At 37.9% G+C, this 26,900-nt stretch overlaps 2 protein-coding genes across 2 annotated transcripts; one reads left to right on the forward strand and one right to left on the reverse strand.

Moving 5' to 3' along the window:
• The first annotated feature begins 1,203 nt into the window (after positions 1 to 1,203).
• On the forward strand, positions 1,204 to 9,845 carry ndufc2 (NADH:ubiquinone oxidoreductase subunit C2). The gene is made up of 3 exons (XM_061878004.1): positions 1,204 to 1,434; positions 4,445 to 4,588; positions 9,756 to 9,845. Exons 1-3 carry the CDS (start codon positions 1,296 to 1,298, stop codon positions 9,803 to 9,805), a joined length of 333 nt encoding a protein of 110 aa, XP_061733988.1. The 5' UTR covers positions 1,204 to 1,295; the 3' UTR covers positions 9,806 to 9,845.
• Positions 9,846 to 12,870: 3,025 nt separating this feature from the next.
• On the reverse strand, positions 12,871 to 23,519 carry guca1c (guanylate cyclase activator 1C). The gene is made up of 4 exons (XM_061878003.1): positions 23,298 to 23,519; positions 23,090 to 23,239; positions 17,740 to 17,827; positions 12,871 to 15,938 (listed from the first exon to the last, which is right to left on the reverse strand). Exons 1-4 carry the CDS (start codon positions 23,490 to 23,492, stop codon positions 15,796 to 15,798), a joined length of 576 nt encoding a protein of 191 aa, XP_061733987.1. The 5' UTR covers positions 23,493 to 23,519; the 3' UTR covers positions 12,871 to 15,795.
• Positions 23,520 to 26,900: the final 3,381 nt, after the last annotated feature.

Raw genomic sequence — 26,900 nt, forward strand, 5'->3', positions numbered from 1 at the left:
ATTGGCGAAGAAGGAGGAAGGTTGTTGTTGCGGAAATAAAAAAGGAGGATAGACGTGCATGTGAAAGGAACAAGATAAGTTGAGCTGTGTTAGACAGGTTGCTCAATAAAAGTTAAAAAAAGAGCGTCAGACTTTACGTGCACTTCTTCTGGACGCTACAATTGGTGTCAGAAGTGGGATGACGACGTGCACGAAAAACAGCGACATTTTACTGCTGAAGAGTTGGTGTGGGTGTACAACCCCCAGCGGAAAAAGGGAAGATGCCCGAAGCTGGACAGCGACTGGATGGGCCCTTGTAGAGTGTTGGAAAGACTCGGAAGAAGTTGTATACCGAGTCTAACTCCCACCCCGTGGCAGAAAAGTTGTCCTGCACCGCGACCGGCTAGCACCATACCGGGGAACGGGCACTCCTGCAGGACTCGTAGTGGACTTACCGGGGAGGATGAGCCTTAGCCCAGGGACTAGAGAGTCTGGTTCTTCCGTTCCGGGGACCTCGTCCTGGCCTTCACAGGATGTAACACTTCCTGTGACTTCTTCCCCAGAAAGGGGGAACACAAGACCCCGGAGGCTGAGGCGGCGACCAGCCCACTAGAGAGATCTTATTGTCCCCCTCGGGGACGAGGGACTTTGAAAGGGGGGATAGTGTAACGACCTGCTTATGTTGATTTTGTGTTCTTGAGTGAATGATATTCAGAATTCCTATTGTTGTGAACATAGCACGCCTGTAAGGTGATTGGCAAAGAAGGAGGAAGGTTGTTGTTGCGGAAATAAAAAAGGAGGATAGACGTGCATGTGAAAGGAACAAGATAAGTTGAGCTGTGTTAGACAGATTGCTCAATAAAAAGTTAAAAAAAGAGCGTCAGACTTTGCGTGCACTTCTTCTGGACGCTACAATATATACATATATACATACATATATACATATATATATATATATATATATATATATATATATATATATATATATATATTTGTGTGTGTGTGTGTTTATTTTACACTTGCACAAAAGTAAACACTGTCATGAATTGATTTACGTGGACCCCGACTTAAACAAGTTGAAAAACGTATTCGATTGTTACCATTTAGTGGTCAATTGTACTGAATATGTACTGAACTGTGCAATCTACTCATAAAAGTTTCAATCAATCAATCAATTTCATTCTGTCGGAAACAACTAAGTCCCGTTTTGTTCCTAGCCGGACGTAAATTCCGGTTGCGCGCTTGACTTCCTGTAGGCCAGCTGAAGCTCGGAGGTCACAGGCGCATATTGGGAAGACACACGCGCTTTTAACGGCATGAGAAGAGTTCCAGACGAGGGCAAGGTGCTCCCTCCCCCGGGAATCGTCAACGTCGTCTCGGTCTGGCTGGGGGGTTGCGGCTATTTCTCCGCCTTGCTGGACAATGCTTTGAAACGCAAGCCAGCGCTAAAGTCAGGTTAGAATGTTGCTAACTAGCTCGCTTTCTCTTATGTAGCCCGAGCTGTCACTTCTTAATACATTAGCTAACAAAACTAGTTTAATGTGCATAGATTAGTAACTATTTTGGGAGTCCGGTAATGTATTTAGCTCTGAGATAATTAATATGTGGTCGCCAGGAATCTTCAAAATGGAGTCAGGGACCCCATCAAGTCATAAAAATGAGGTCCCAGAATAAATTGTTGGGGTCTCACTTTTTTGTAAGCGTTTTGAAAACAAATTATAATTGTGTGCATTATTCTGTTATATCCATACATCCATTCCTACCGCTTATCCCCTTTGGGGTCGGGGGGGGCGCTGGTGCCTATCTCAACTATTCTGTTATATCTTACACCAGGGGTCACCAACCTTTTTGAAACCAAGAGCTACTTCTTGGGTACTGATTAATGCGAAGGGCTACCAGTTTGATACACACTTAAATAAATTGCCAGAAATAGCCAATTTGCTCAATTTACATTTAACTATATTTTATTATTAATAATTTATGATATTTATTTTTGTGGAAAAACTAATCATCTTAATTTCTTACAATAAATATATATAGAAACAGATACATATTAATATGCAACACTTTATTTTTATATTTTCTCTAAGTCCACATTTTTCAAATTGAACATTTTCAAATGATCACTTTTAAGACAGTCTTGTGAAATCACAATATCCCTTTTAACTAGTTAGCCACTAACATGTTTTAACAAATCATTAATTACTTTGCACCATGTTTGTACAAATAATTCATGTATAATACAAAAGTAAACTCAAATTTTTAAATTTCACACTTTGAACTGGACATCAAATCTTTTATCTGTTTCTTTGTCAGTTAGTGGGAAGCCTGCCATTGCTGTTAATTAGTGTGTTGTACTCTGGTATGTAACTTGACACTGCAACTCTGAGTGAGTCTTGCAGATGTGCATCAGTGAGGCGTGTTCTGTGTTTGTTCTTGATGAAGTTCATGTCAGAAAAGGCTGATTCACAAAGATAGGTTGAACCAAACAGGCTTGCAACCTGCTGCACATACACCACTGTACTTTTCTGTGTCAACAAGGCACCAAAACTTTTGTGCAGCCTGGTGGGCTTTACATTTTAAATTGTCAGGAAAGAAGAGGAAGGAATTTAAAAGGGACGGCGTGGCGCAGTGGGGAGAGTGGCCGTGCGCAACCCAAGCGTCCCTGGTTCAATTCCCACCTAGTACCAACCTCGTCACGTCCGTTGTGTCCTGAGCAAGACACTTCACCCTTGCTCCTGATGGGTGCTGGTTGGCGCCTTGCATGGCAGCTCCCTCCATCAGTGTGTGAATGTGTGTGTGAATGGGTAAATGTGGAAGTAGTGTCAAAGCGCTTTGAGTACCATGAAGGTAGAAAAGCGCTATACAAGTACAACCCATTTATCATTTATTTAAAAGGTAAAAGGGTATATGTGTTTAAAAATCCTAAAATCATTTTTAAGGTTGCATTTTTCCTCTAAAATTGTCTTTCTGAAAGTTACAAGAAGCAAAGTAAAAAAATTAATTTATTTATTTAAACAAGTGAAGACCAAGTCTTTCAAATATTTTCTTGGATTTTCAAATTCGATTTGAGTTTTGTCTCTCTTAGAATTAAAAATGTCGAGCAAAGCGAGACCAGCTTGCTAGTAAATAAATACAATTAAAAGAATAGAGGCAGCTCACTGGTAAGTGCTGCTATTTGAGCTATTTTTAGAACAGGCCAGCAGGCTACTCATCTGGTCCTTACGGTTTACCTGGTGCCCGCAGGCACCACGTTGGTGACCCCTGTCTCACGCTCTATATTGTGTTTTGGAAAAAGGTTGTCATAAGCGTTACTTAATTCACAAAAATAAAATAACAAAAGAAAACAAATGCAATATTGAAACTGTACTGGAAAGTGCATTACTTTGACGTCGACCAATAATAGATAATTAATTATTTGACCCAGCAGAAATACAGTATTTTCCGGACCATAGTTTGTGGGCGGTCTTATTTATGTGCCTCCACTTCGACAGCGCCTTTTCCCCATCATCTTTGTTATAGCGGTGTCGCGTGCAAGGACGGGAGAAAGAAGTGTCAAAAGATGGAGCTAACTGCTTTAATGACATTCAGACTTTACTTCAATCAATAACGGAGCAGCATCTCCAACACTGGAATTGTGTCCTGTGAAAAAACGTCTGACCGGAACTCTAATAACTAAAACATTTTGATAGATTTTTGAGCGCCATGTGTACTGTTCTATATTTTCAATGAAACATTTAAAATGTTGGTGTTTTTTACTTGAGACTTATATCTTATGTTTGACTGCCATTTACTGGTCACAATTACACTTACACCCTGTACCAAATAAAATAGTGTAGGTTGGTACTGCAGGGAATTCTGGGTATTTGTTCTGTTGTGTTGCAGTGCAAATATTCTCCTGAATTGTGTTTGTCATTGATGTTTAGTATGGGTTCACAATATAGCACATATTTATGACAGTGTTGGCGTTGTTTAAACGGCCACCCTTAGTGTAACATATATGGCTGTTGAGTAACAATGCCCTTCATTCATTTGTACATTGGCTGTGATATTTCAAAGCGACGGCTGTTCTCATCATCTGCAATATAAGTCAAATTCCACCTTATTGTCCGAGATATATGGTATACAAAACACCCGCGATAAAAAAAAACGCGTCCCCACGCGTAGACTACCGTAATTACGCATCCTTTCTGATTTCAATACGTCAAGACACAAAAAATGCGTTCATGCCAACAATGAATTTATTTTTCAACACGCAGAGCAAGGTATTGAGTTTACGACACAATACTCCATTAACTTGTCAGTTGTTTTAATAATCGCATCCAATAATGCTTGTCTATCTGAACTTTGGTTTAAAAAGGTTGCTGTGCGGAAAAATATATAGTGACACTCGTCAATTCTGCTCTCTTAATGTCATTTAAAAAAAGGATTTAGGAGCAAAACATGACACTGCTTCTTTCTACAGGGGTCCATCGGCAGGTGTTGTTGGTGACAATTGGCTGGTTCTTGGGCTACCACATGAAAAAATATGAAAACTACGTCTATGCCAAACGGGACCGAGACATGAATGCGTACATCAAACTCTACCCCAATGATTTCATCCCCAAGGGTGAGTTTTTACTAGGGCTGAAAACTGTATCATGATACCTGTTCTTTATCGATTAAAATCAATGAGACTTGATATTTTTACGACCTGTGGAAAATAGGGAAAATGTAACCTTCCTCTGTTCAAAATGTCCTCAGCTTTCAATAGGCTTGACCATATATTGACCTACAAATTATTGTTGATAAATGATATTATTGCCATTATTTTTATGGGACTGAATATAACCACTGATGTATTTATAATAATATACAATAATAACACATTTATATCCTTTCAAAGGCAATAAACATGTATTTCTTGTCTGTTTTAACATTGTACTTGGAGTGTAGACGTAAAACTCCTGGTTAATTAAATTAAACAAATATTAACAAGATTTTGTCTTGAATAAAAATCACAAGTATAAACCTTTTTAATTTGGGGCTGGTTGGTCATATGGCAGGTTTTCCCAGTGAGGAACCGCTGGTATCATCCATCCATCCATTTTCTACCCCTTGTACCTTTCGGGGTTGCTGGAGCCTATCTCAGTTGCATTCGTGCGTAAGGCGGGGTACACCCTGTACAAGCCGCCACCTCATCACAGGGCCAACACAAATAAACAAATAACATTCACACACTAGGGCCAATTTAGTGTTGCCAATCACAGGTTTATCATATCAGTATTAAGTGTCAGGATGTATGTAACCACACTTTTTATAAAGGCACATTACTATGTTGCACTGCTGACATGCTTTGTTCATCCAACACCTTAGTAAGTGCAAACTGAAAGTAAAAGTAGGATTCTTCACACAAATACCCAAAAAAGGATTAAAGCTACGCTGACAATTTATTCAATAAAGTAACTAACTGTATTTTACTATAACTATTGTAAGGATTACTACTGTACTATTAGTGTTACTATTGTAATGATTACTTTTACTGTTGTAATGGTGACAGTTGTAATGATTACTATTGTAATAATTACTAACACTGTTGTAATGGTTACTATTGTAATGATTACTTTTACTGTTGTAATGGTGACAGTTGTAATGATTACTATTGTAATAATTACTAACACTGTTGTAATGGTTACTATTGTAATGATTACTATTTTAATGATTACTAGTACTGTTGTAATGATTACTATTGTAATGATTACTACTACTGTTGTAATAGTTACTATTGTAATGATTACCATTTTAATGATTACTACTACTGTTGTAATGATTACTGTTGTAATGATTACTATTGTAATAATTTCTACTACTGTTGTAATGGTTACTCTTGTAGTGATTACTATTGTAATAATTTCTACTACTGTTGTAATGGTTACTCTTGTAGTGATTACTATTGTAATAATTTCTACTACTGTTGTAATGGTTACTCTTGTAGTGATTATTATTGTAATAATTACTACTACTATTGTAAAGATTTTTATTGTAATGATAACTACTACTGTTGTAGTGATTATTACTGTAATGATTACTACTACAGTTGTAACGGTTACTATTGTAACGATTACTACTACTGTTGTAGTGATTATTACTGTAATGATTACTACTACAGTTGTAACGGTTACTATTGTAATGATTATTATTACTACTGTAATGATTACTACTACTGTTGTAATGATTACTATTACTACTCTGATTACTACTACTGTTGTAATGATTAGAATTGTAGTGATTACTTTTGTAATGATTACTACTAGAGTTGTAATGATTACTACTACTGTTGTAATGGTTACTCTTGTAGTGATTATTATTGTAATAATTACTACTACTATTGTAAAGATTTTTATTGTAATGATAACTACTACTGTTGTAGTGATTATTACTGTAATGATTACTACTACAGTTGTAACGGTTACTATTGTAACGATTACTACTACTGTTGTAGTGATTATTACTGTAATGATTACTACTACAGTTGTAACGGTTACTATTGTAATGATTATTATTACTACTGTAATGATTACTACTACTGTTGTAATGATTACTATTACTACTCTGATTACTACTACTGTTGTAATGATTAGAATTGTAGTGATTACTTTTGTAATGATTACTACTAGAGTTGTAATGATTACTACTACTGTTGTAATGGTTACTATTGTAATGATTGCTATTGTCAAGATTACTACTACTACTGTCGTAATGATTACAATTACTTTTGAAATGATTTCTAGTATTATTTTAATGATTAATATTACTATTGTAATGATTACTATTACTTTTGTAATAGTATTGTGATGATCTATGAATTGCTTGCTTGTGTGTAAATTGTGATTTTTATTTATTTATTTTTTTTTTTCATTTTTGTCTAAATAAAGTCAAGAAGTATTTATTAGAGCGGAGATTCTCAACTGGTGTGTTTGCCAACCACCATAACCACAGCCATCCAAAGTGCGTACATTTTATAAACCTTGGTGGAACTTTAGATAACACTGTTTTAAGCTAATTAATGACCAGCAAGCACGTAAAACATGTGATATTGGGAAAATACAATTGGATTTTTGTCCCAAGTATTGCCCTCTTTTAAAAGGGAACTGCACCTATCATTCACAATCTAAGAACAAGTTTTTCTAATTTTTTATGCATTCTAACTCGTAAAAAAATGTTTACAAAAGTCAGCGAACAGTTAAGGTAATGGTGGTCAATCTATTATACCTATAAAGTGCTCTAAAAACCTCCATCAAAGTTGTATATACACACTGTAAGTATATATGTAATGTAATAACATTCATAATATGTAAAATTTACATATGTTGATCATTTTAAGTATCAATTTCACAGACGCATCACAACATTCACTTTCCCTTCAACAACAACAAGACTACTAATCATGGCTGACTTGATGAAATACAACAAACACTACTTTGCAACAAATCAAGCATCAAAGTTTATTTATAAAACCCTTAATGACAAACGGCAACTCACATAATCCTCATGACAACTTAAAAAGGTGCCGCAATCAAGTGTCTTTTCATGTCTTTCTGGCCATCTCCGAGCTTAAATTGGATGTCAAAGTTGAGCAACTTGTCAGATTATGTTCACAACCTTCCACTATCCAGATGAGAGGCATGATTTATCATCTAGAAGTAACTTTCACCAACTCAGAAGCCATTCAGCAGCTCAATATGTCAATACAGCAGCATAAGCTAGTTAGCTCTCTGTGATCAGCTGAAAGAAATCTCTCTGTGTCAGCATTTATAATAACAATATCAATAATACTTGCTAATATTATACTTCATTTATAGTATAAATGAAGTATTGTAGGTGCTTTTTGTATGTTTTTAGAAGACTTTGTGGAGGAAATGATTACTTCCATTAGCTTCATTGTTAGCCGTCTACATTGAGCCAAAAACAAGTTAGAATGCATTTAAAAAATAAAAAAACATTCTTGTCTTACATAAGGATTGTGAATTATTGACAACATTCCCAAAAAAGTACAGTTCCATCCATTTTATACCGCTTATTCCCTTCTGGTGCCTATATCAGCTACAATCGGGGGGAAGGCGGGGTACACACCCTGGACAAATCGCCACCTCATCACAGGGTCAACACAGATAGACAGACAACATTCACACAGTAGGTCAAATTTAGTGTTAAGTTGAATTTAAAGTACCAATGATTGTCATACACACACTAGGTGTGATGAAATTTGTCCTCTGCATTTGACCCATCCTCTTGATTACCTTCTGGGAGGTGAGGGAAACAGTGGGCAACAGCGGTGGCCATGCCCGGGAATCATTTTTGGTGATTTAACCCCCATTTCCAACCCTTGATGCTGAGTGCCAAGCAGGGAGGTAATGGGTCCCATTTTTATAGTCTTTGGTATGACTCGTCCGGGTTTTGAACTCACAACCTACCGATCTCAGGGCGGACACTCTAACCACTAGGCCACTGAGTAGGTTGCCAATCAACCTATCCCCAGGTGCATTCCACTTAAAGTTAATTTGACTTATACAAACGGGTGACCCCAAAGGGAATAAGCAGTAGAAAATGGATGGGTGGATGGATGGAGTAATAACCTTCCATTAACACGAGTAATCCAAATTCAAAGTTGAGTTGAAAAACAATTATTGTAGAGCAACAGTGATAAAAAGTACAATTTAAAAACATTAATATATACACGTCTCCAGTAAGTATATTAATAATAACTAGAAAATTCCTGCGGAAATTTTAATGGTCATGCTATCTGTGCCCTAGACCTCTGGCCGTAAGCCGTCGTACATATTAGATGGTGCAGTGTCGTAATCCGTGAGTTTTAGGTGTAACTACACATTGAGCGACAGAGCTACCCTAAAATATTAGCGTGCTTATGTTAAAATGTAACACTTAGCATGTGTGCTAACGATGGCATGCTAACAGTTAGCATGCCTCACATATTAAGTAACAGGGTTATGCGGAAGTAAAGAAAAAAGTGAAAAAAACAGCAAAGAAAAGTGAGCATACATGTGAGCATGCTAAACAGTTAACAAGTGTCACATACCAAGTTATTTGACTCTGGGATAAACGCAAGAAAAATATAACTAAGAAAATATCGTGTTTCTGTTGGCATGCAAGCAAGCTAACATTAGCATACTATCAGTTAGAACAAAACGAGACGTTAAGCACCGAGCTACATGAAAGTATGGCTTAGCTACAAGAGGAGGTAATCTTGTCTTTTTTCCTTTTGTCTCAAGGCAATCGTCAATTAAAAGGGTGTGTACCCATTCAATTGGCCCATTTTTTGCATTATTTGTGCATAGCGTCACCATAGTAACACGATATTTTGCCAACTTAAAGTAGCGCTGTAGGTGTGAGTGAGAATTTTTCGACAGTATAACATGTGTGGGGGGTTCGTTTGCCGGTCCGTCACATATTACGCGTAAGAGAAACGTGCGCAACTATAATAATACAAGTTGAAGTATGAGGAATAATGTGCAGTAGACCCATAATTACACATTTACCCATAGTTCCAATTGGGCATAAAAAGGTTGCACCTCTGAGTCCTCAGTGTGGGAGAACATTTTCCCATGTGTCACAAGGTTCACACTCTTCACAACTGAATGAGGTGCATTCAGGGACCCTGGGATGTTACATTGCTGTCTCCTTGCAGCCCACCGGTTGAGAATCACTATATTTTATAGTATATATATATCGACTGTTATGATTAATATTCACAGTGATTTATTGTCTTCTCTCGCCAGAAAAAAAGACCTTTGCTGAGATCGTGGAGCCTTTCACTCCCGTACGCTGACATCAATATTGTTCTTCTAAATAAACACATGACACTGCAACTATCTTCTAGTCTAATTCATACAACACTTAGTTCAACCTGGAGAAAAATGACAAGTTAGCATCTCACCAAGGCAGATGTGAGTGGATTTCAAATTAAAAGTTGATGTCCAGGAAACAAGAAGTCAAAGTCCTTGTTTATATTTTATTTTATGTAACTATTAGGGTCCCGGGACCTATAAGGGTCTAAAAAATGCAAAAAAATAAGTCGTATAATATTTTTTTGTTCGTCACCTAAATATCTACAATCATTTTGAAATCTGTTTTATTTGAATGTTTTATGCCTTTTTGTTAAAGAAAACCCTGTTTTTATAATGAAACATATAACGGTCAATATTTTCCCTTCAAAGTGGAATATTTTATGTGAAGTAAATAGGTCAATAATTCATTACATTGATTGTATTTAATTATTTTTAATCAATGCCAGTGGGATTTTAAAAAGAACAAACTAACAGTATGAGTGTTAAAAATAAGTCATGCATTGCTTTACGTTTTAAACACTTAAATCTCAAGCTCAGTTTTAGATGTATCAATTATACGTTTTTATTTGTTTTTGTTTGTTTTACGTCCTTTTTGTCAAAAATAACTATTTGATTTGAAGTCATTGGGCCTTCTAAAGGTCAATAATTTACAACATTGATTTTGATTCATTATTATTTTTTGAGCAATGACAGTTTTAAAGAAAAAAAACGGCCTTCATGGCTGCTTTGTGTTATTATAGTCAACATTACAACTTTTTATTTTTACATTTTACCTTTTTGCTGTTTTATTCCACTTTTAAAGGCCTACTGAAATGAGATTTTATTTTTTAAACAGGGATAGCAGGTCCATTCTATGTGTTATACTTGGTCATTTCGCGATATTGCCATATTTTTGTTGAAAGGATTTAGTAGAGAACATTGACGATAAAGTTCGCAACTTTAGGTTGCTAATAAAAAAGCCTTGCCTTTACCGGAAGTAGCAGACGATGTGAGCGTGATGTCACTGGTTGTAGGGCTCCGCACATCCTCACATTGTTTATAATGTGAGCCTCCAGCAGCAAGAGCGATTCCGACCAAGAAAGCAACAATTTCCGAGGATGAAAGATTTGTGGATGAGGATATTGAGAGTAAAGGACTAGAAAAAAAAGGCGATTGCAGATGTTATTACACACATTTACTATGATAATTCTGAAAATCCCTTATCTGCCCATTGTGTTAATGTTTTAGTGAGATTAAATAGGAGGGGTGTGGCCACGGGTACGTGTGTTGACCCAGTGTCTCTGAGGCGAGTCACGCTGCTCGAAGCTCCGCTTTTTGATTGATTGGTTGATACTTTTATTAGTAGATTGCACAGTTCAGTACTTATTCCGTACAATTGACCACTAAATGGTAAGACCCGAATAGGTTTTTCAACTTGTTTAAGTCGGGGTCCACATTAATCAATTCATGGTAGCTGATGTTGCCGATGTCGCCGGTAAGAGCAAACTTATTACCACAATTTTCTCACCGAAAATGTCTGGACCGCTCTGATCCATAGTAAAGCTTCGCCTTCAGGAATTTTAAACAAGGAAACACCGACTGTGTTTGTGTGGCTAAAGGCTAAAAGCTCCCACCGCCATCTTTCTACTTTGACTTCTCTGTTATTAATTGAACAATTTGCAAAAGATTCAGCAACACAGATGTCCAGAATACTGTTTAATCATGCGATTAAAGCTGACTACTTATAGCTTGGATCGGGCTGGAAAATAATGTCCGATCCAACCCAAGACGTCAAACGCACGCGTCATCGTACAAGTCATCATACCGCGACGTTTTCAACACGACACTTCGCGGGAAATTTAAAATTGCAATTTAGTAAACTAAAAAGGCCGTATTGGCATGTGTTGCAATGTTAATATTTCATCATTGATATATAAACTATCAGACTAAGTGGTAGGTAGTAGTGGGTTTCAGTAGGCCTTCAAAGGCCTACTGAAATTAGATTTTCTTATTTAAACGGGGATAGCAGGTCCATTCTATGTGTCATACTTGATCATTTTGCGATATTGCCATATTTTTGCTGAAAGGATTTAGTAGAGAACATCCACGATAAAGTTCGCAACTTTCGGTGCTAAGAGTAAAGCGCTGCCTCTACCGGAAGTCGCAGGCGATGACGTCACATGTTTGATGGCTCCTCACATATTCACATTGTTTTTAATGGGAGCCTCCAACAAAAAGTGCTATTCGGACCGAGAAAACAACAATTTCCCCATTAATTTGAGCGAGGATGAAAGATTTGTGTTTGAGGATATTGATAGCGACGGACTAGAAAAAAAAAAACGTGATTGCATTGGGACGGATTACGATGTTTTTAGACACATTTACTAGGTTAATTCTGGGAAATCCCTTATCATTCTATTGTGTTGCTAGTGTTTTAGTGAGTTTAATAGTACCTGATAGTCGGAAGGGTGTCTCCACGGTTGTCTTGACGCGCAGTGTCTCAGAGGAGTCGACGGCAGCTATGGACGGCACAAGCTCAGCTTTTCTCCGGTAAGAACTGACTTTTTAACCACAATTCTCTCACCGGAACCTGCTGGTTGACATGTGGTCGGGATCCATGTTCTCTTGACCGCGCTCTGATCCATAGGAAAGTTTCACCTCCAGGAATTTTAAAAAAGGAATCACCGTGTGTTTGTGTGGCTAAAGGCTAAAGCTTCTCAACTCCATCTTTCTACTGTGACTTCTCCAATATTAATTGAACAAATTGCAAAAGATTCAGCAACTCAGATGTCCAAAATACTGTATAAAATATGCCGTTAAAGCAGACGACTTATAGCTGTGTGTGTGCGCAGCGCTCATACTTCCTAAAAACCTGTGACGTCTTGCGTACACGTCATCATTACACAATGTTTTCAAGACAAAACTCCCGGGAGATTTAAAATTGTAATTTAGTAAACTAAAAAGGCAGTATTGACATGTGTTGCAATGTTAATATTTCATCATTGATATATAAACTATCAGACTGCGTGGTGGGTAGTAGTGGGTTTCAGTAGGCCTTTAATGTTTTTTTCCCCAATAGTATTTGTGACGTGAAGCAGTACCCGGACTGACCTGTGAGTGGCAGCCTAGTCGCGCGAGCATCCAAACATCCGGGGTATTAGGAAAAGATTAGAAGAATATACTGGGCAGCTGTCAGTTTACCTCCTAACTCCATTAGAGTCCAAGACTTCTAAAACTGATAATGTATGAACATGTATAGCACATTGTGGTTCCTTTTCTGAAGTCTGCTTCTGTTTGTTTTTGCCGCCATTGTTGGTGCTTCCGCCTCGCTTCAATTATCTCGCTGCTGATTGGCTCTCTTTTCGTCACGGATGTCCCGACATCAATCGGTAATGATCACGTTTTTTTAAGTAAGACATTTTTGGATATGCGGCAATTTTGTGAAATGTGTCTAATGCAACGTTGAATCAACACTCAGTATATTGAGCAAGTGTGACAGTTTGTCTCATTTAAGGCAACACATTACAGAAAGACGCTAAGCCAGTGGTTCTCAACCTTTTTTCAGTGAACATTTTTTTTAATTCAAGTACCCCCTAATCAGAGCAAAACATTTTTGGTTGAAAAAAAGAGATAAAGAAGTAAAATACAGCACTGTCATCAGTTTTTGATTTAATAAATTGTATAACAGTGCAAATTATTGGTCATTTTTAGTGGTCTTTATTTAACTATTTGGAAAAAAAGATATATAAATAACTAAAAACTTGTTGAAAAATAAACAAGTGATTCAATTATTAATAAAGATTTCTACACATAGAAGTAATCATCAACTTAAAGTGCCTTAATGTTTTTGGGCTATTATAAGCATCAATCAATCAATCAATCAATCAATGTTTATTTATATAGCCCCAAATCACAAATGTCTCAAAGGACTGCACAAATCATTACGACTACAACATCCTCGGAAGAACCCACAAAAGGGCAAGGAAAACTCACACCCAGTGGGCAGGGAGAATTCACATTCAGTGGGACGCCAGTGACAATGCTGACTATGAGAAACCTTGGAGAGGACCTCAGATGTGGGTAACCCCCCCCCTCTAGGGGACCGAAAGCAATGGATGTCGAGCGCGTCTAACATGATACTGTGAAAGTTCAATCCATAGTGGCTCCAAGACAGCAGTGAGAGTCCCGTCCACAGGAAACCATCTCAAGCGGATCAGCAGCGTAGAGATGTCCCCAACCGATACAGGCGAGCGGTCCATCTTGGGTCCCGACGAGCGGTCCATCCTGGGTCTCGACTCTGGACAGTCAGTACTTCATCCATGGTCATCGGACCGGACCCCCTCCACAAGGGAGGGGGGGACATAGGAGAAAGAAAAGAAGCGGCAGATCAACTGGTCTAAAAAGGAGGTCTATTTAAAGGCTAGAGTATACAGATGAGTTTTAAGATGAGACTTAAATGCTTCTACTGAGGTAGCATCTCGAACTGTTACCGGGAGGGCATTCCAGAGTACTGGAGCCCGAACGGAAAACGCTCTATAGCCCGCAGACTTTTTTTGAGCTCTAGGAATCACTAATAAGCCGGAGTCTTTTGAACGCAGATTTCTTGCCGGGACATACGGTACAATACAATCGGCAAGATAGGCTGGAGCTAGACCGTGTAGTATTTTATACGTAAGTAGTAAAACCTTAAAGTCACATCTTAAGTGCACAGGAAGCCAGTGCAGGTGAGCCAGTACAGGCGTAATATGATCAAACTTTCTTGTTCTTGTCAAAAGTCTAGCAGCCGCATTTTGTACCAACTGTAATCTTTTAATGCTAGACATGGGGAGACCCGAAAATAATACGTTACAGTAATCGAGACGAGACGTAACAAACGCATGGATAATGATCTCGGCGTCTTTAGTGGACAAAATGGAGCGAATTTTAGCGATATTACGGAGATGAAAGAAGGCCGTTTTAGTAACGCTTTTAATGTGTGACTCAAAGGAGAGAGTTGGGTCGAAGATAATACCCAGATTTTTTACAGAGTCACCTTGTTTTATTATTTGGTTGTCAAATGTTAAAGTTGTATTATTAAATAGTGGTCGGTGTCTAGCAGGACCGATAATCAGCATTTCCGTTTTTTTGGCATTAAGTTGCAAAAAGTTAGCGGACATCCATTGTTTAATTTCATTAAGACACGCTTCCAACTGACTACAGTCCGGCGTGCTGCTTCATCCAACCCTTTTTCACGCCTTGCATAAATATCTCTGCCAAAATGTAAGAAAAACATGTGTTTAGTTGTGCTGTGCAGGTTTGAAATAAATATTTCAATTCAATTCTTTGGGTATTGCAATAGAGATCCATCTGGATTCATGAACATAATTCTAAACATTTCTTCACACAAAAAGAAATCTTTAACATCAATATTTATGGAACATGTCCACAAAAAAATCTAACTGTCAGCACTAAATATTGCACTGTTGTATTTTTTTCACAGTTTATGAACTTACATTCATATTTTGTTGAAGTATTATTCAATAAATATATTTATAAAGGATCTTTGAATTGTTGCTATTTTTAGAATATTTAAAATAAATCTCAAGTACCCCTTGGCATACCTTCAAGTACCCCCAGGGGTACACGTACCCCCATTTGAGAACCACTGCGCTGAGCTTTACACACTAAGCACCGGACACTTCATTAGAAGATCAACATACAGTACATTGATATTGGTCATCCCAAATACACCAAACTACTTCTGCCATCTTGTGTCAAGTACCAGTCAAATCATCAGGGTATAAACACATTATGTCAATATTGAAGTGTAGCAAAGCCATTCAGGAGACTTTGGAAGATATGCCATCTTCGAAGCGTGTTTTGGTTCCATAACGTCCAACCCGGCAGACATCTTGTTTCCTCCTTGTGGCCGAAGAAGCTCCACGCAAGACCGGCGCCACAAAGTTTCAACGCCGGCTTCGCGACCTGTCCGGCCTGAGACAAAAGTTGTGTGTCACTTTGTGGCCAAGCTGTGCTTCTGCTGTCCCATGATGATGATCTCCAACACGTGGGTGAGGTCCATCATCTTGGTGAGCATCTGCATGATGTCTGCGTGCTGCCTGGCGCCACTGATGAACTCCTCCAAGGTCAACTCTCCTAGGACACAGCAGGAGGGTTTTTGTGTATAAGTTTTTTTTTTGTCTCAGCCTTCATTTATACAGTAGTCCAGTTTGTTAGTTATCATCGTTATTGATATTATTTTAATATATCAAAATATTTATTTTCTTTCGTACTATTTGAGGACTTAGTCTTAAATAAATGTCATTAATTCATATACAGTACATACAGTGAATAAATAAATACATTATATATGTGTACATATTTTATATATATAAATATGTATATATATATACATACTGTTCACACATACTTTTGTGTGTGTATATATATATATATATGTATGTGTATATATACGTATACACACATATATATATATATACATATACACACATATATATATATATACATATATATATACCCATATACACACACATATATAAATACATATATATATATGTATATATATATATATATATATATATACACACAGTGAGGCAAAAAAGTATTTAGTCGGCCACCGATTGTGCAAGTTCTCCCACTTAAAATGATGACAGAGGTCTGTAATTTTCATCATAGGTACACTTCAACTGTGAGACAGAATGTGGAAAAAAATCCAGGAATTCACATTGTGGGGATTTTAAATAATTTATATGTAAATTATGGTGGAAAATAACTATTTGGTCAACCATTCAAAGCTCTCACTGATGGAAAGAGGTTTTGGCTCCAAATCTCACGATACATGGCCCCATTCATTCTTTCCTTAACACGGATCAATCGTTCTGTCCCCTTAGCAGAAAAACTGCCCCAAAGCATGATGTTTCCATCCCCATGCTTCACAGTAGGTATGGTGTTCTTGGGATGCAACTCAGTATTCTTCTTCCTCCAAGCACGATAAGTTGAGTTTATACCAAAATGGATACATGGATGATACAGCAGAGGATTGGGAGAATTTCATGTGGTCAGATGAAACCAAAATATTACTTTTTGGTATAAACTCAACTCGTCGTGTTTGGAGGAAGAAGAATACTGAGTTGCATCCCAAGAACACCATACCTACTGTGAAGCATGGGGGTGGAAACATCGTGCTTTGGGCTGTTTTTCTGCTAAGGGGGACAGGACGATTGATCCGTGTTAAGGAAAGAATGAATGGGGCCATGTATCGTGAGATTTTGAGCCAAAACCTCCTTCCATTAGTGAGAGCTTTAAATGGTTGACCAAATACTTATTTTCCACCATAATTTACAAATAAATTATTTAAAATTCCTACAATGTGAATTCAGATAGGCGCCAGCGCCCCCCGCAACCCCGAAAGGGAATAAGCGGTAGAAAATGGATGGATGGATGGATGAATTCCTGTTTTTTTTTTTCACATTCTGTCTCTCACAGTTGAAGTGTACCTATGATGAAAATTACAGACCTCTGTCATCATTTTAAGTGGGAGAACTTGCACAATCGGTGGCTGACTAAATACTTTTTTGCCCCACTGTATATGTATATATATATATATATATATATATATATGTGACATTTAAAAGTTTATACTGAATATGGGAATTGTGGTGAAAATAATTCATTATCAACAGGAAAACATAGAATTTTGGAAAAACGGAGATATTTGTGAAAATAGAAAAAAATCGTATGCTAGGGGTCATGAATGTTTTGATACTTGAACAAAGAAACAAAACATTCACACAAAAATTAGGCTTGTCTCTTAGCGTTCACCTGCTAACTTTTGGATAACGTAGCATGAATGCTAATGCTGGTCTTTAAAAAAAAGTAACATTTTTCAAAACAGCCACAAAAAAGTCTGGTTTCTGAGCATTTCTCCAATTCTCACCTTCTCCGTTGATGTCGATCTTTTCGTATATGAGCGTGACGATTTCCTCAGGAGGAATGTCGTAGATCCTGGTGATGTCTTGTATGGCCTGATGGAGGACAGCACCATGGTCAACTGTGTTTACTTACAAGTTAACTAAAGCCAAAATGTGAAATACTGTGATTAATTACAAGTTAACAACTGTCAAATTTGATAAACCATGATTAATTACAAGTTAACTACAGGCAGAAACATGATTGATCACAATGAATTTCAATTTAACTACAGCCAAAATGCAAATATCATGATTAAGCATGAGTTAGCTACACCCAAAATGCGATTAATCGCGATTATTTACAAGTTAACTACAGTCAAAATGTATTTGACCATGATTAATTATTTGTGAACTACAGCCAAAAGGCAATTAATCACAATTAAATAGAAGTTAACAACAGTAAAATGCTATTATGGTGATTAATTATGGGTTGACTTCAACCAAAATGTAATTATGTACAATTAATTAGGAGTTAACTGTAGCCAAAATGGGTTTGAGAAAAAAAATCAGTCTAAGCCTGGGTCCCTGGAAAGGGGGTACAGACTGAGACCATAAAAAAAAAAAAATATGGGTTAACTACAGCAAAATGCTATTAATGATGATTGAATATGGGTTAACTACAGCCAAAATGCAATTAGTGATGATTAATTGCTGATTAACTACAGTAAAATGCTATTAATGACGAATAATTATGGGTTAACTACAGACAAAATGCAATATTGCTCTTTATTATGGGTTAGCTACAACAAAATACTATAATTGATTATTAAATATGGGTCAACTACAACAACATGCTATGTATGACATAATTATGGGTTAACTACAACAAAATGATTGTAATGATGATTAATTATGGGTTAACTACAGCTAAAATGTTATTAATGACAATTTCAGGTTGACTACAGCAAAATGCTAATAATGACAATTATTGGTTTACTACAGCCAAAATGCTATTGATGGCAATTAATTACGGGTTGACTACAGCAAAATGCTATTAATGACTATTACTTATGGGTTAACTATAGTCAAAATGCTATTAATGACTATTAATTATAGGTTAACTACAGCAAAATGTTATTTATGAGATGTAATTACGGGTTAACTACAGAAAAATGCTATATATGACATATATCTATTGGTTAACTCCAGCAAAATGCTATTTATGACATAATTATGGTTTAACTACATCAAAATGCTTTTTCTGACATACTGTATAGTTATGGTTTAACGACAACAAATTGTTATTAATGACTATTAATTATGTATTAACTACAGAAAAGTGCTATTTACTATGTATATATGGGTTAACTACAGCCAAAATGTGAGGAATAATTGAAATGTTGAATGTTCTTGAATTTAAAGCTGAGAAAACAAGAATGTTTGTCCTGAGCTCAAAAGAGAAGATTAGTCCGCTTTAATCTCCACTTGCACTCCCTGACATGTGAGAGCAGTACCTTTTTAAAGATGGTCCTTACATCTGAGAGCAGTACCTTAAAGATGGTCCTTACATCTGAGAGCAGTACCTTAAAGATGGTCCTTACATCTGAGAGCAGTACCTTAAAGATGGTCCTTACATCTGAGAGCAGTACCTTAAAGATGGTCCTTACATCTGAGAGCAGTACCTTTAAAGATGGTCCTGACATGTGAGAGCAGTACCTTAAAGATGGTCCTTACATCTGAGAGCAGTACCTTAAAGATGGTCCTGACATGTGAGAGCAGTACCTTAAAGATGGTCCTGACATGCGAAAGCAGTACCTTAAAGATGGTCCTGACATCTGAGACCAGTACCTTAAAGATGGTCCTGGCATGTGAGACCAGTACCTTAAAGATGGTCCTGACATGTGAGAGAAGTACCTTTATAGATGGTCCTGACATGTGAGAGCAGTACCTTTATAGATGGTCCTGACATGTGAGAGCAGTACCTTTATAGATGGTCCTGACATGTGAGAGCAGTACCTTTATAGATGGTCCTGACATGTGAGAGCAGTACCTTTATGGATGGTCCTGACATGTGAGAGCAGTACCTTTTAAAGATGGTCCTGACATGTGAGAGCAGTACCTTTTAAAGATGGTCCTGACATGTGAGAGCAGTACCTTTTAAAGATGGTCCTGACATGTGAGAGCAGTACCTTTTAAAGATGGTCCTGACATGTGAGAGCAGTACCTTTTAAAGATGGTCCTGACATGTGAGAGCAGTACCTTTTAAAGATGGTCCTGACATGTGAGAGCAGTACCTTTTAAAGATGGTCCTGACATGTGAGAGCAGTACCTTTTAAAGATGGTCCTGACATGTGAGAGCAGTACCTTTTAAAGATGGTCCTGACATGTGAGAGCAGTACCTTTAAAGATGGTCCTGACATGTGAGAGCAGTACCTTTTAAAGATGGTCCTGACATGTGAGAGCAGTACCTTTTAAAGATGGTCCTGACATGTGAGAGCAGTACCTTTTAAAGATGGTCCTGACATGTGAGAGCAGTACCTTTTAAAGATGGTCCTGACATGTGAGATTTGTACCTTAAAGATGGCCCTGACATGTGAGAGCAGTACCTTTTAAAGATGGTCCTGACATGTGAGATTTGTACCTTAAAGATGGTCCTGACATCTGAGACCAGTACATTTAAAGATGGTCCTGACATGTGAGAGCAATGCCGTAAAGATGGTCCTGACATGTGAGATTATTACCTTAAAGATGGTCCTGACATGTGAGAGCAGTACCTTAAAGATGGTCCTGACATGTGAGAGCAGTACCTTTTAAAGATGGTCCTGACATGTGAGAGCAGTACCTTTTAAAGATGGTCCTGACATGTGAGAGCAGTACCTTTTAAAGATGGTCCTGACATGTGAGAGCAGTACCTTAAAGATGGCCCTGACATGTGAGAGCAGTACCTTTTAAAGATGGTCCTGACATGTGAGATTTGTACCTTAAAGATGGTCCTGACATCTGAGACCAGTACATTTAAAGATGGTCCTGACATGTGAGAGCAATGCCGTAAAGATGGTCCTGACATGTGAGATTATTACCTTAAAGATGGTCCTGACATGTGAGAGCAGTACCTTAAAGATGGTCCTGACATGTGAGAGCAATGCCTTAAAGATGGTCCTGACATGTGAGAGCAGTACCTTAATAGATGGTCCTGACATGTGAGATTAGTACCTTAAAGATGGTCCTGACACGTGAGAGCAGTACCTTTAAAGATGGTCCTGACATGTGAGAGCAGTACCTTTAAAGATGGTCCTGACATGTGAGAGCAGTACCTTTAAAGATGGTCCTGACATGTGAGATTAGTACCTTAAAGATGGTCCTGACATGTGAGAGCAGTACCCTTAAAGATGGTCCTGACATGTGAGAGCAGTACCCTTAAAGATGGTCCTGACATGTGAGAGCAGTACCTTTAAAGATGGTCCTGACATGTGAGAGCAGTACCTTTTAAAGATGATCCTGACAGGTGAGAGCAGTACCTTTAAAGATGGTCCTGACATGTGAGATTAGTACCTTAAAGATGGTCCTGACATGTGAGAGCAGTACCTTTTTAAAGATGGTCCTGACATGTGAGAGCAGTACCTTTTAAAGATGGTCCTGACATCTGAGACCAGTACCTTAAAGGTGGTCCTGACATGTGAGAGCAATGCGTTAAAGATGGTCCTGACATGTGAGAGCAGTACCTTTTAAATATGGTCCTGACATGTGAGAGCAGTACCTTTAAATATGGTCCTGACATGTGAGAGCAATACCTTTTAAAGATGGCCGTGACATGTGAGAGCAGTACCTTTGAAGATGGTCCTGACATGTGAGAGCAATGCCTTAAAGATGGTCCTGACATGTGAGAGTAGTACCTTAAATATGGTCCTGACATCTGAGACCAGTACCTTAAAGATGGTCCTGAAATGTTAGAGCAGTACCTTTAAAGATGGTCCTGACATGTGAGAGCAGTACCTTTAAAGATGGTCCTGACATGTGAGATTAGTACCTTAAAAATGGTCCTGACATGTGAGAGCAATGCCTTAAAGATGGTCCTGACATGTGAGAGCAGTACCTTTTAAAGATGGTCCTGACATGTGAGAGCAGTACCTTTTAAAGATGGTCCTGACATGTGAGAGCAGTACCTTTTAAAGATGGTCCTGACATGTGAGATTTGTACCTTAAAGATGGCCCTGACATGTGAGAGCAGTACCTTTTAAAGATGGTCCTGACATGTGAGATTTGTACCTTAAAGATGGTCCTGACATCTGAGACCAGTACATTTAAAGATGGTCCTGACATGTGAGAGCAGTACCTTTTAAAGATGGTCCTGACATGTGAGATTTGTACCTTAAAGATGGTCCTGACATCTGAGACCAGTACATTTAAAGATGGTCCTGACATGTGAGAGCAATGCCGTAAAGATGGTCCTGACATGTGAGATTATTACCTTAAAGATGGTCCTGACATGTGAGAGCAGTACCTTAAAGATGGTCCTGACATGTGAGAGCAGTACCTTAATAGATGGTCCTGACACGTGAGATTAGTACCTTAAAGATGGTCCTGACACGTGAGAGCAGTACCTTTAAAGATGGTCCTGACATGTGAGATTTGTACCTTAAAGATGGTCCTGACATGTGAGAGCAGTACCCTTAAAGATGGTCCTGACATGTGAGAGCAGTACCTTTAAAGATGGTCCTGACATCTGAGAGCAGTACCTTTAAAGATGGTCCTGACATGTGAGAGCAGTACCTTTAAAGATGGTCCTGACATCTGAGACCAGTACCTTAAAGGTGGTCCTGACATGTGAGAGCAATGCGTTAAAGATGGTCCTGACATGTGAGAGCAGTACCTTTAAATATGGTCCTGACATGTGAGAGCAGTACCTTTAAATATGGTCCTGACATGTGAGAGCAATACCTTTTAAAGATGGCCGTGACATGTGAGAGCAGTACCTTTGAAGATGGTCCTGACATGTGAGAGCAATGCCTTAAAGATGGTCCTGACATGTGAGAGTAGTACCTTAAATATGGTCCTGACATCTGAGACCAGTACCTTAAAGATGGTCCTGAAATGTTAGAGCAGTACCTTTAAAGATGGTCCTGAAATGTTAGAGCAGTACCTTTAAAGATGGTCCTGACATGTGAGAGCAGTACCTTTAAAGATGGTCCTGACATGTGAGATTAGTACCTTAAAAATGGTCCTGACATGTGAGAGCAGTACCTTTTATAGATGGTCCTGACATGTGAGAGCAGTACCTTTTAAAGATGGTCCTGACATGTGAGAGCAGTACCTTTAAAGAGGGTCCTATATATGAGAGCAGTACCTTAAAGATGGTCCTATATATGAGAGCAGTACCTTAAAGATGGTCTCCATCTCGTCCTTGTCTATTTTGCCGTTGCCATCCTGGTCGAAGAGCTTGAAGTACCACTTGAGCTTCTGGTTGACTTCCCCTTTGAGCAGGAGACTGATGGCGGCGATGTACTCCACAAAGTCGATGTAGCCGTCCTGCAAGGACACATTTCAGTCTGGCCATGCCCGCCTCACGTCCACACCTCGGTCTTACCCCATCCATGTCGAAGGTGAAGAAGACCTGATCCACGTAGCTGCTGGCCTCCTGCGTCATGCCGGTCATCTCCAGCATGGTCTTGAGCTCAAAGAGCGTGATGAGGCCCGAAGGGGACTCTTTCATGAACTTGGTGTACCAGTGGTGCATGTCCTCCTCCATGATGTCGTCCAGGTTGGAGCCGTGGGCGCCCATTTCTCAGGAGAGACGGAACAGGACTGACTGAGCCAGGACCTTAATCCTCTTGATCTTGGCAGTCGCCAAAAGTAGACATAACCCTCTAATGGGATCAGAACGGTGAGAGGAGACGTTCACCACACCTTCGTGTGAGAACGTCTCTTTGGTTCACCTTCCTCTCACCAAGTGCTGCTCTTCAGTCCTTCTCACCAACATACAGTACATTGACAAACTCTGTCACAGGGGGTCCACACTTCTAACAACAAATATATACAAAGACAAAACTTTCTGTCTTAGGTGACTAAAATATTATAATCATGACAACATTTCAGATTTTTCTCATTACACTTCCATTTTTTTGCTCCTTTATCTTACATTTAGTGTCGTTTTCCCTGTAAGTGAATATTACAATTAGGACTGGATCACTTTGTATGTCAAAAATGATGCCTGTACAAAAGAATTATTGTTTAGTTACACATTTACTTGTTTATTAGTGTTGTATTTTTATTTGGATTTTGTATTTTTAATTGACAAATATATATGTATACATGTACATATACATATATAAATATATACAGTGGGTCAAAAAAGTATTTAGTCAGCCACCGATTGTGCAAGTTCTCCCACTTAAAATGATGACAGAGGTCTGTAATTTTCATCATAGGTACACTTCAACTGTGAGAGACAGAATGTGAAAAAAAAATCCAGGAATTCACACTGTAGGAATTTTAAAGAGTTTATTTGTAAATTATGGTGGAAAATAAGTATTTGGTCAACCATTCAAAGCTCTCACTGATGGAAGGAGATTTTGGCTCAAAATCTCACGGTACATGGCCCCATTCATTCTTTCCTTAACACAGATCAATCGTCCTGTCCCCTTAGCAGAAAAACAGCCCCAAAGCATGATGTTTCCACCTCCATGCTTCACAGTAGGTGTGGTGTACTTGGGGTGCAACTCAGTATTCTTTTTCCTCCAAACACGACGAGTTGAGTTTATACCAAAAGTTCTATTTTGGTTTCATCTGACCACATGACATTCTCCCAATCCAATGCTGTATCATCCTTGTATCCATTGTCACAATATATATATATATATATATATATATACATATATATATATATACACATATATATATATACATATATATATACATATACATATATATATATATATATATATATATATATACACACACACATATATATATATATATATATATATATACATATATATATACATATACATATATATATATACATATATATATGTATATATATATATATATACACACACACACATATATATATATATATATATATATATATATATATATATATATATATATATATATATATATCAATCAATCAATGTTTACTTATATATACACATACTAGGGGTGTAACGGTACACAAAAGTTTTGGTTCGGTACGTACCTCGGTTTAGAGGTCACGGTTCAGTTCATTTTCGGTACAGAAAGAAAACAACAAAATATAAATGTTTTGGTTATTTAATTACCAAATTTGTAAACAATGGCTTGATCCTTTTAACATTAGGAACATTATAATAATTCTGCCCACGTTAATCAACATTAAACTGCCTCAACGTGTTGCTCAGATGAAATAAAATGACACAACTATTCTTCTACATATAAAAAGTGCAACATTAAACAGTTTCAAGTCAACTCATCATGCTTAATTTATTACAGCATTTGGGAAGCCTGTTGTTGATTTATATTATGTAAATGTTATATTTGTATCAACATGTGATAACAGTGACCCTGCCATCCAAAACTAGGCTGCTACATTACTAATGATTGATGTAACTATAGCTGAAAAAATAGTACAATAGCAATAGGAGAGACTATTCATCCCTGAAAACCATGGAGTTCATGTAAGCTTTATGATGTATTTACATTATTATATACACAATCAGACACAGAAACTCTTCATTTAACATAATGTCCTTTTTTGCTGCTTCAACACACCTCAACTACCACTGTCTGTAACCCACACACACGCACAAACGCACACACTGAAAAATTAGCTAACGTTACGCTAAAAGCTAACTAGCCTTCACCTAAAGCCAGGACTGCGAGTGAGCTGAGCTGCAGTTTGTTTCTAGAAGGTCAACGGGCTCATAGTGATGTTTAGAAAGTAGTTGACTTGGAAGTGTTTAGTATAATTTGGGGAGAGTCCGTTGCTCCCCTGCTAAACGCCTATCTGCTCGACGCTGAAGCGCTGACTAGATGCGCTCTAAATACGCACTGTTGACTGGCTTGTTATCGCTACTGTTGTAACCAAACAGGTGGTTGTGTGGGTGGGACAATGCAGGGTGCTGTGCAGGAGACAGAGGCAGAACAGAGCGGAGCAGCTTGTTAAGACTTTAGCATAGGCGGCTACTTCATGTGGAACTTGTTCGGTACTCCTCCGCACCGAACTGGACCCCCGTACCGAAACGGTTCAATACAAATACACGTACCGTTACACTCCTAATATGCTGTACACATACATATATATGTATATACATATATAAATATACATACATGTACATATATACATACTTATACATATATAACATATATATACATACATACATACACATGTATACATATATACATACATATATATACACACATATATATACAGTATATATATATATATATATATATATATATATATACATACACACATATATACATATATATACATATATACATACATTTACATATACATATATATATATATATGTATATATATCTGCGATGAGGTGGCGACTTGTCCAGGGTGTACCCCGCCTTCCGCCCGATTGAAGCTGAGTTAGGCTCCAGCACCCCCCGCGACCCCGAAGGGAGTAAGGGGTAGAAAATGGATGGATGTATGTATATCAATCAATCAATTTTTATTCATATAGCCCTAAATCACAAGTGTCTCAAAGGGCTGCACAAACCACAACGACATCCTAGGTACAGAGCCCACATAAGGGCTAGGAAAAACTCACACGTCAGTGACAATGACAGTGATGACTATGAGAAACCTTGGAGAGGACCGCAAGGAAGAGAGGTGTAGAGGAGAAAAAGAAAAGAAACGGCAGATCAACTGGTCTAAAAAGGGGTCTGTTTAAAGGCTAGAGTATACAAATGAGTTTTAAGATGAGACTTAAATGCTTCTACTGAGGTAGCATCTCAAACTGTTACCGGGGAGGGCATTCCAGAGTACAGGAACCCGAATGGAAAACGCTCTATAGCCCGCAGACTTTTTTGGGGGGCTTTGGGAATTACTAATAGGCCGGAGTCCTTTGAGCGCAGATTTCTTGCCGGGACATATGGTACAATACAATTGGCAAGATAGGCTGGAGCTAGACCGTGTAGTATTTTATATGTAAGTAGTATAACCTTAAAGTCACATCTTAAGTGCACAGGAAGCCAG

Source organism: Nerophis ophidion, linkage group LG18 (assembly GCF_033978795.1).
Source record: "Nerophis ophidion isolate RoL-2023_Sa linkage group LG18, RoL_Noph_v1.0, whole genome shotgun sequence".
NCBI lineage: Eukaryota > Metazoa > Chordata > Actinopteri > Syngnathiformes > Syngnathidae > Nerophis > Nerophis ophidion.

Excerpts from the sequence above, each read along its gene's own strand:
- ndufc2 (XM_061878004.1), top strand. The coding sequence starts at position 1,296 with ATGAGAAGAGTTCCAGACGAGGGCAAGGTGCTCCCTCCCCCGGGAATC. Across the intron at positions 1,435-4,444 it reads CAAGCCAGCGCTAAAGTCAG|GGGTCCATCGGCAGGTGTTG; the intron begins GTTAGAATGTTG and ends TTCTTTCTACAG. Across the intron at positions 4,589-9,755 it reads CAATGATTTCATCCCCAAGG|AAAAAAAGACCTTTGCTGAG; the intron begins GTGAGTTTTTAC and ends TTCTCTCGCCAG.
- guca1c (XM_061878003.1), bottom strand. The coding sequence starts at position 23,492 with ATGGGCGCCCACGGCTCCAACCTGGACGACATCATGGAGGAGGACATG. Across the intron at positions 17,828-23,089 it reads AGATGGAGACCATCTTTAAG|GCCATACAAGACATCACCAG; the intron begins GTACTGCTCTCA and ends GTCCTCCATCAG. Across the intron at positions 15,939-17,739 it reads GATCGACATCAACGGAGAAG|GAGAGTTGACCTTGGAGGAG; the intron begins GTGAGAATTGGA and ends GCTGTGTCCTAG.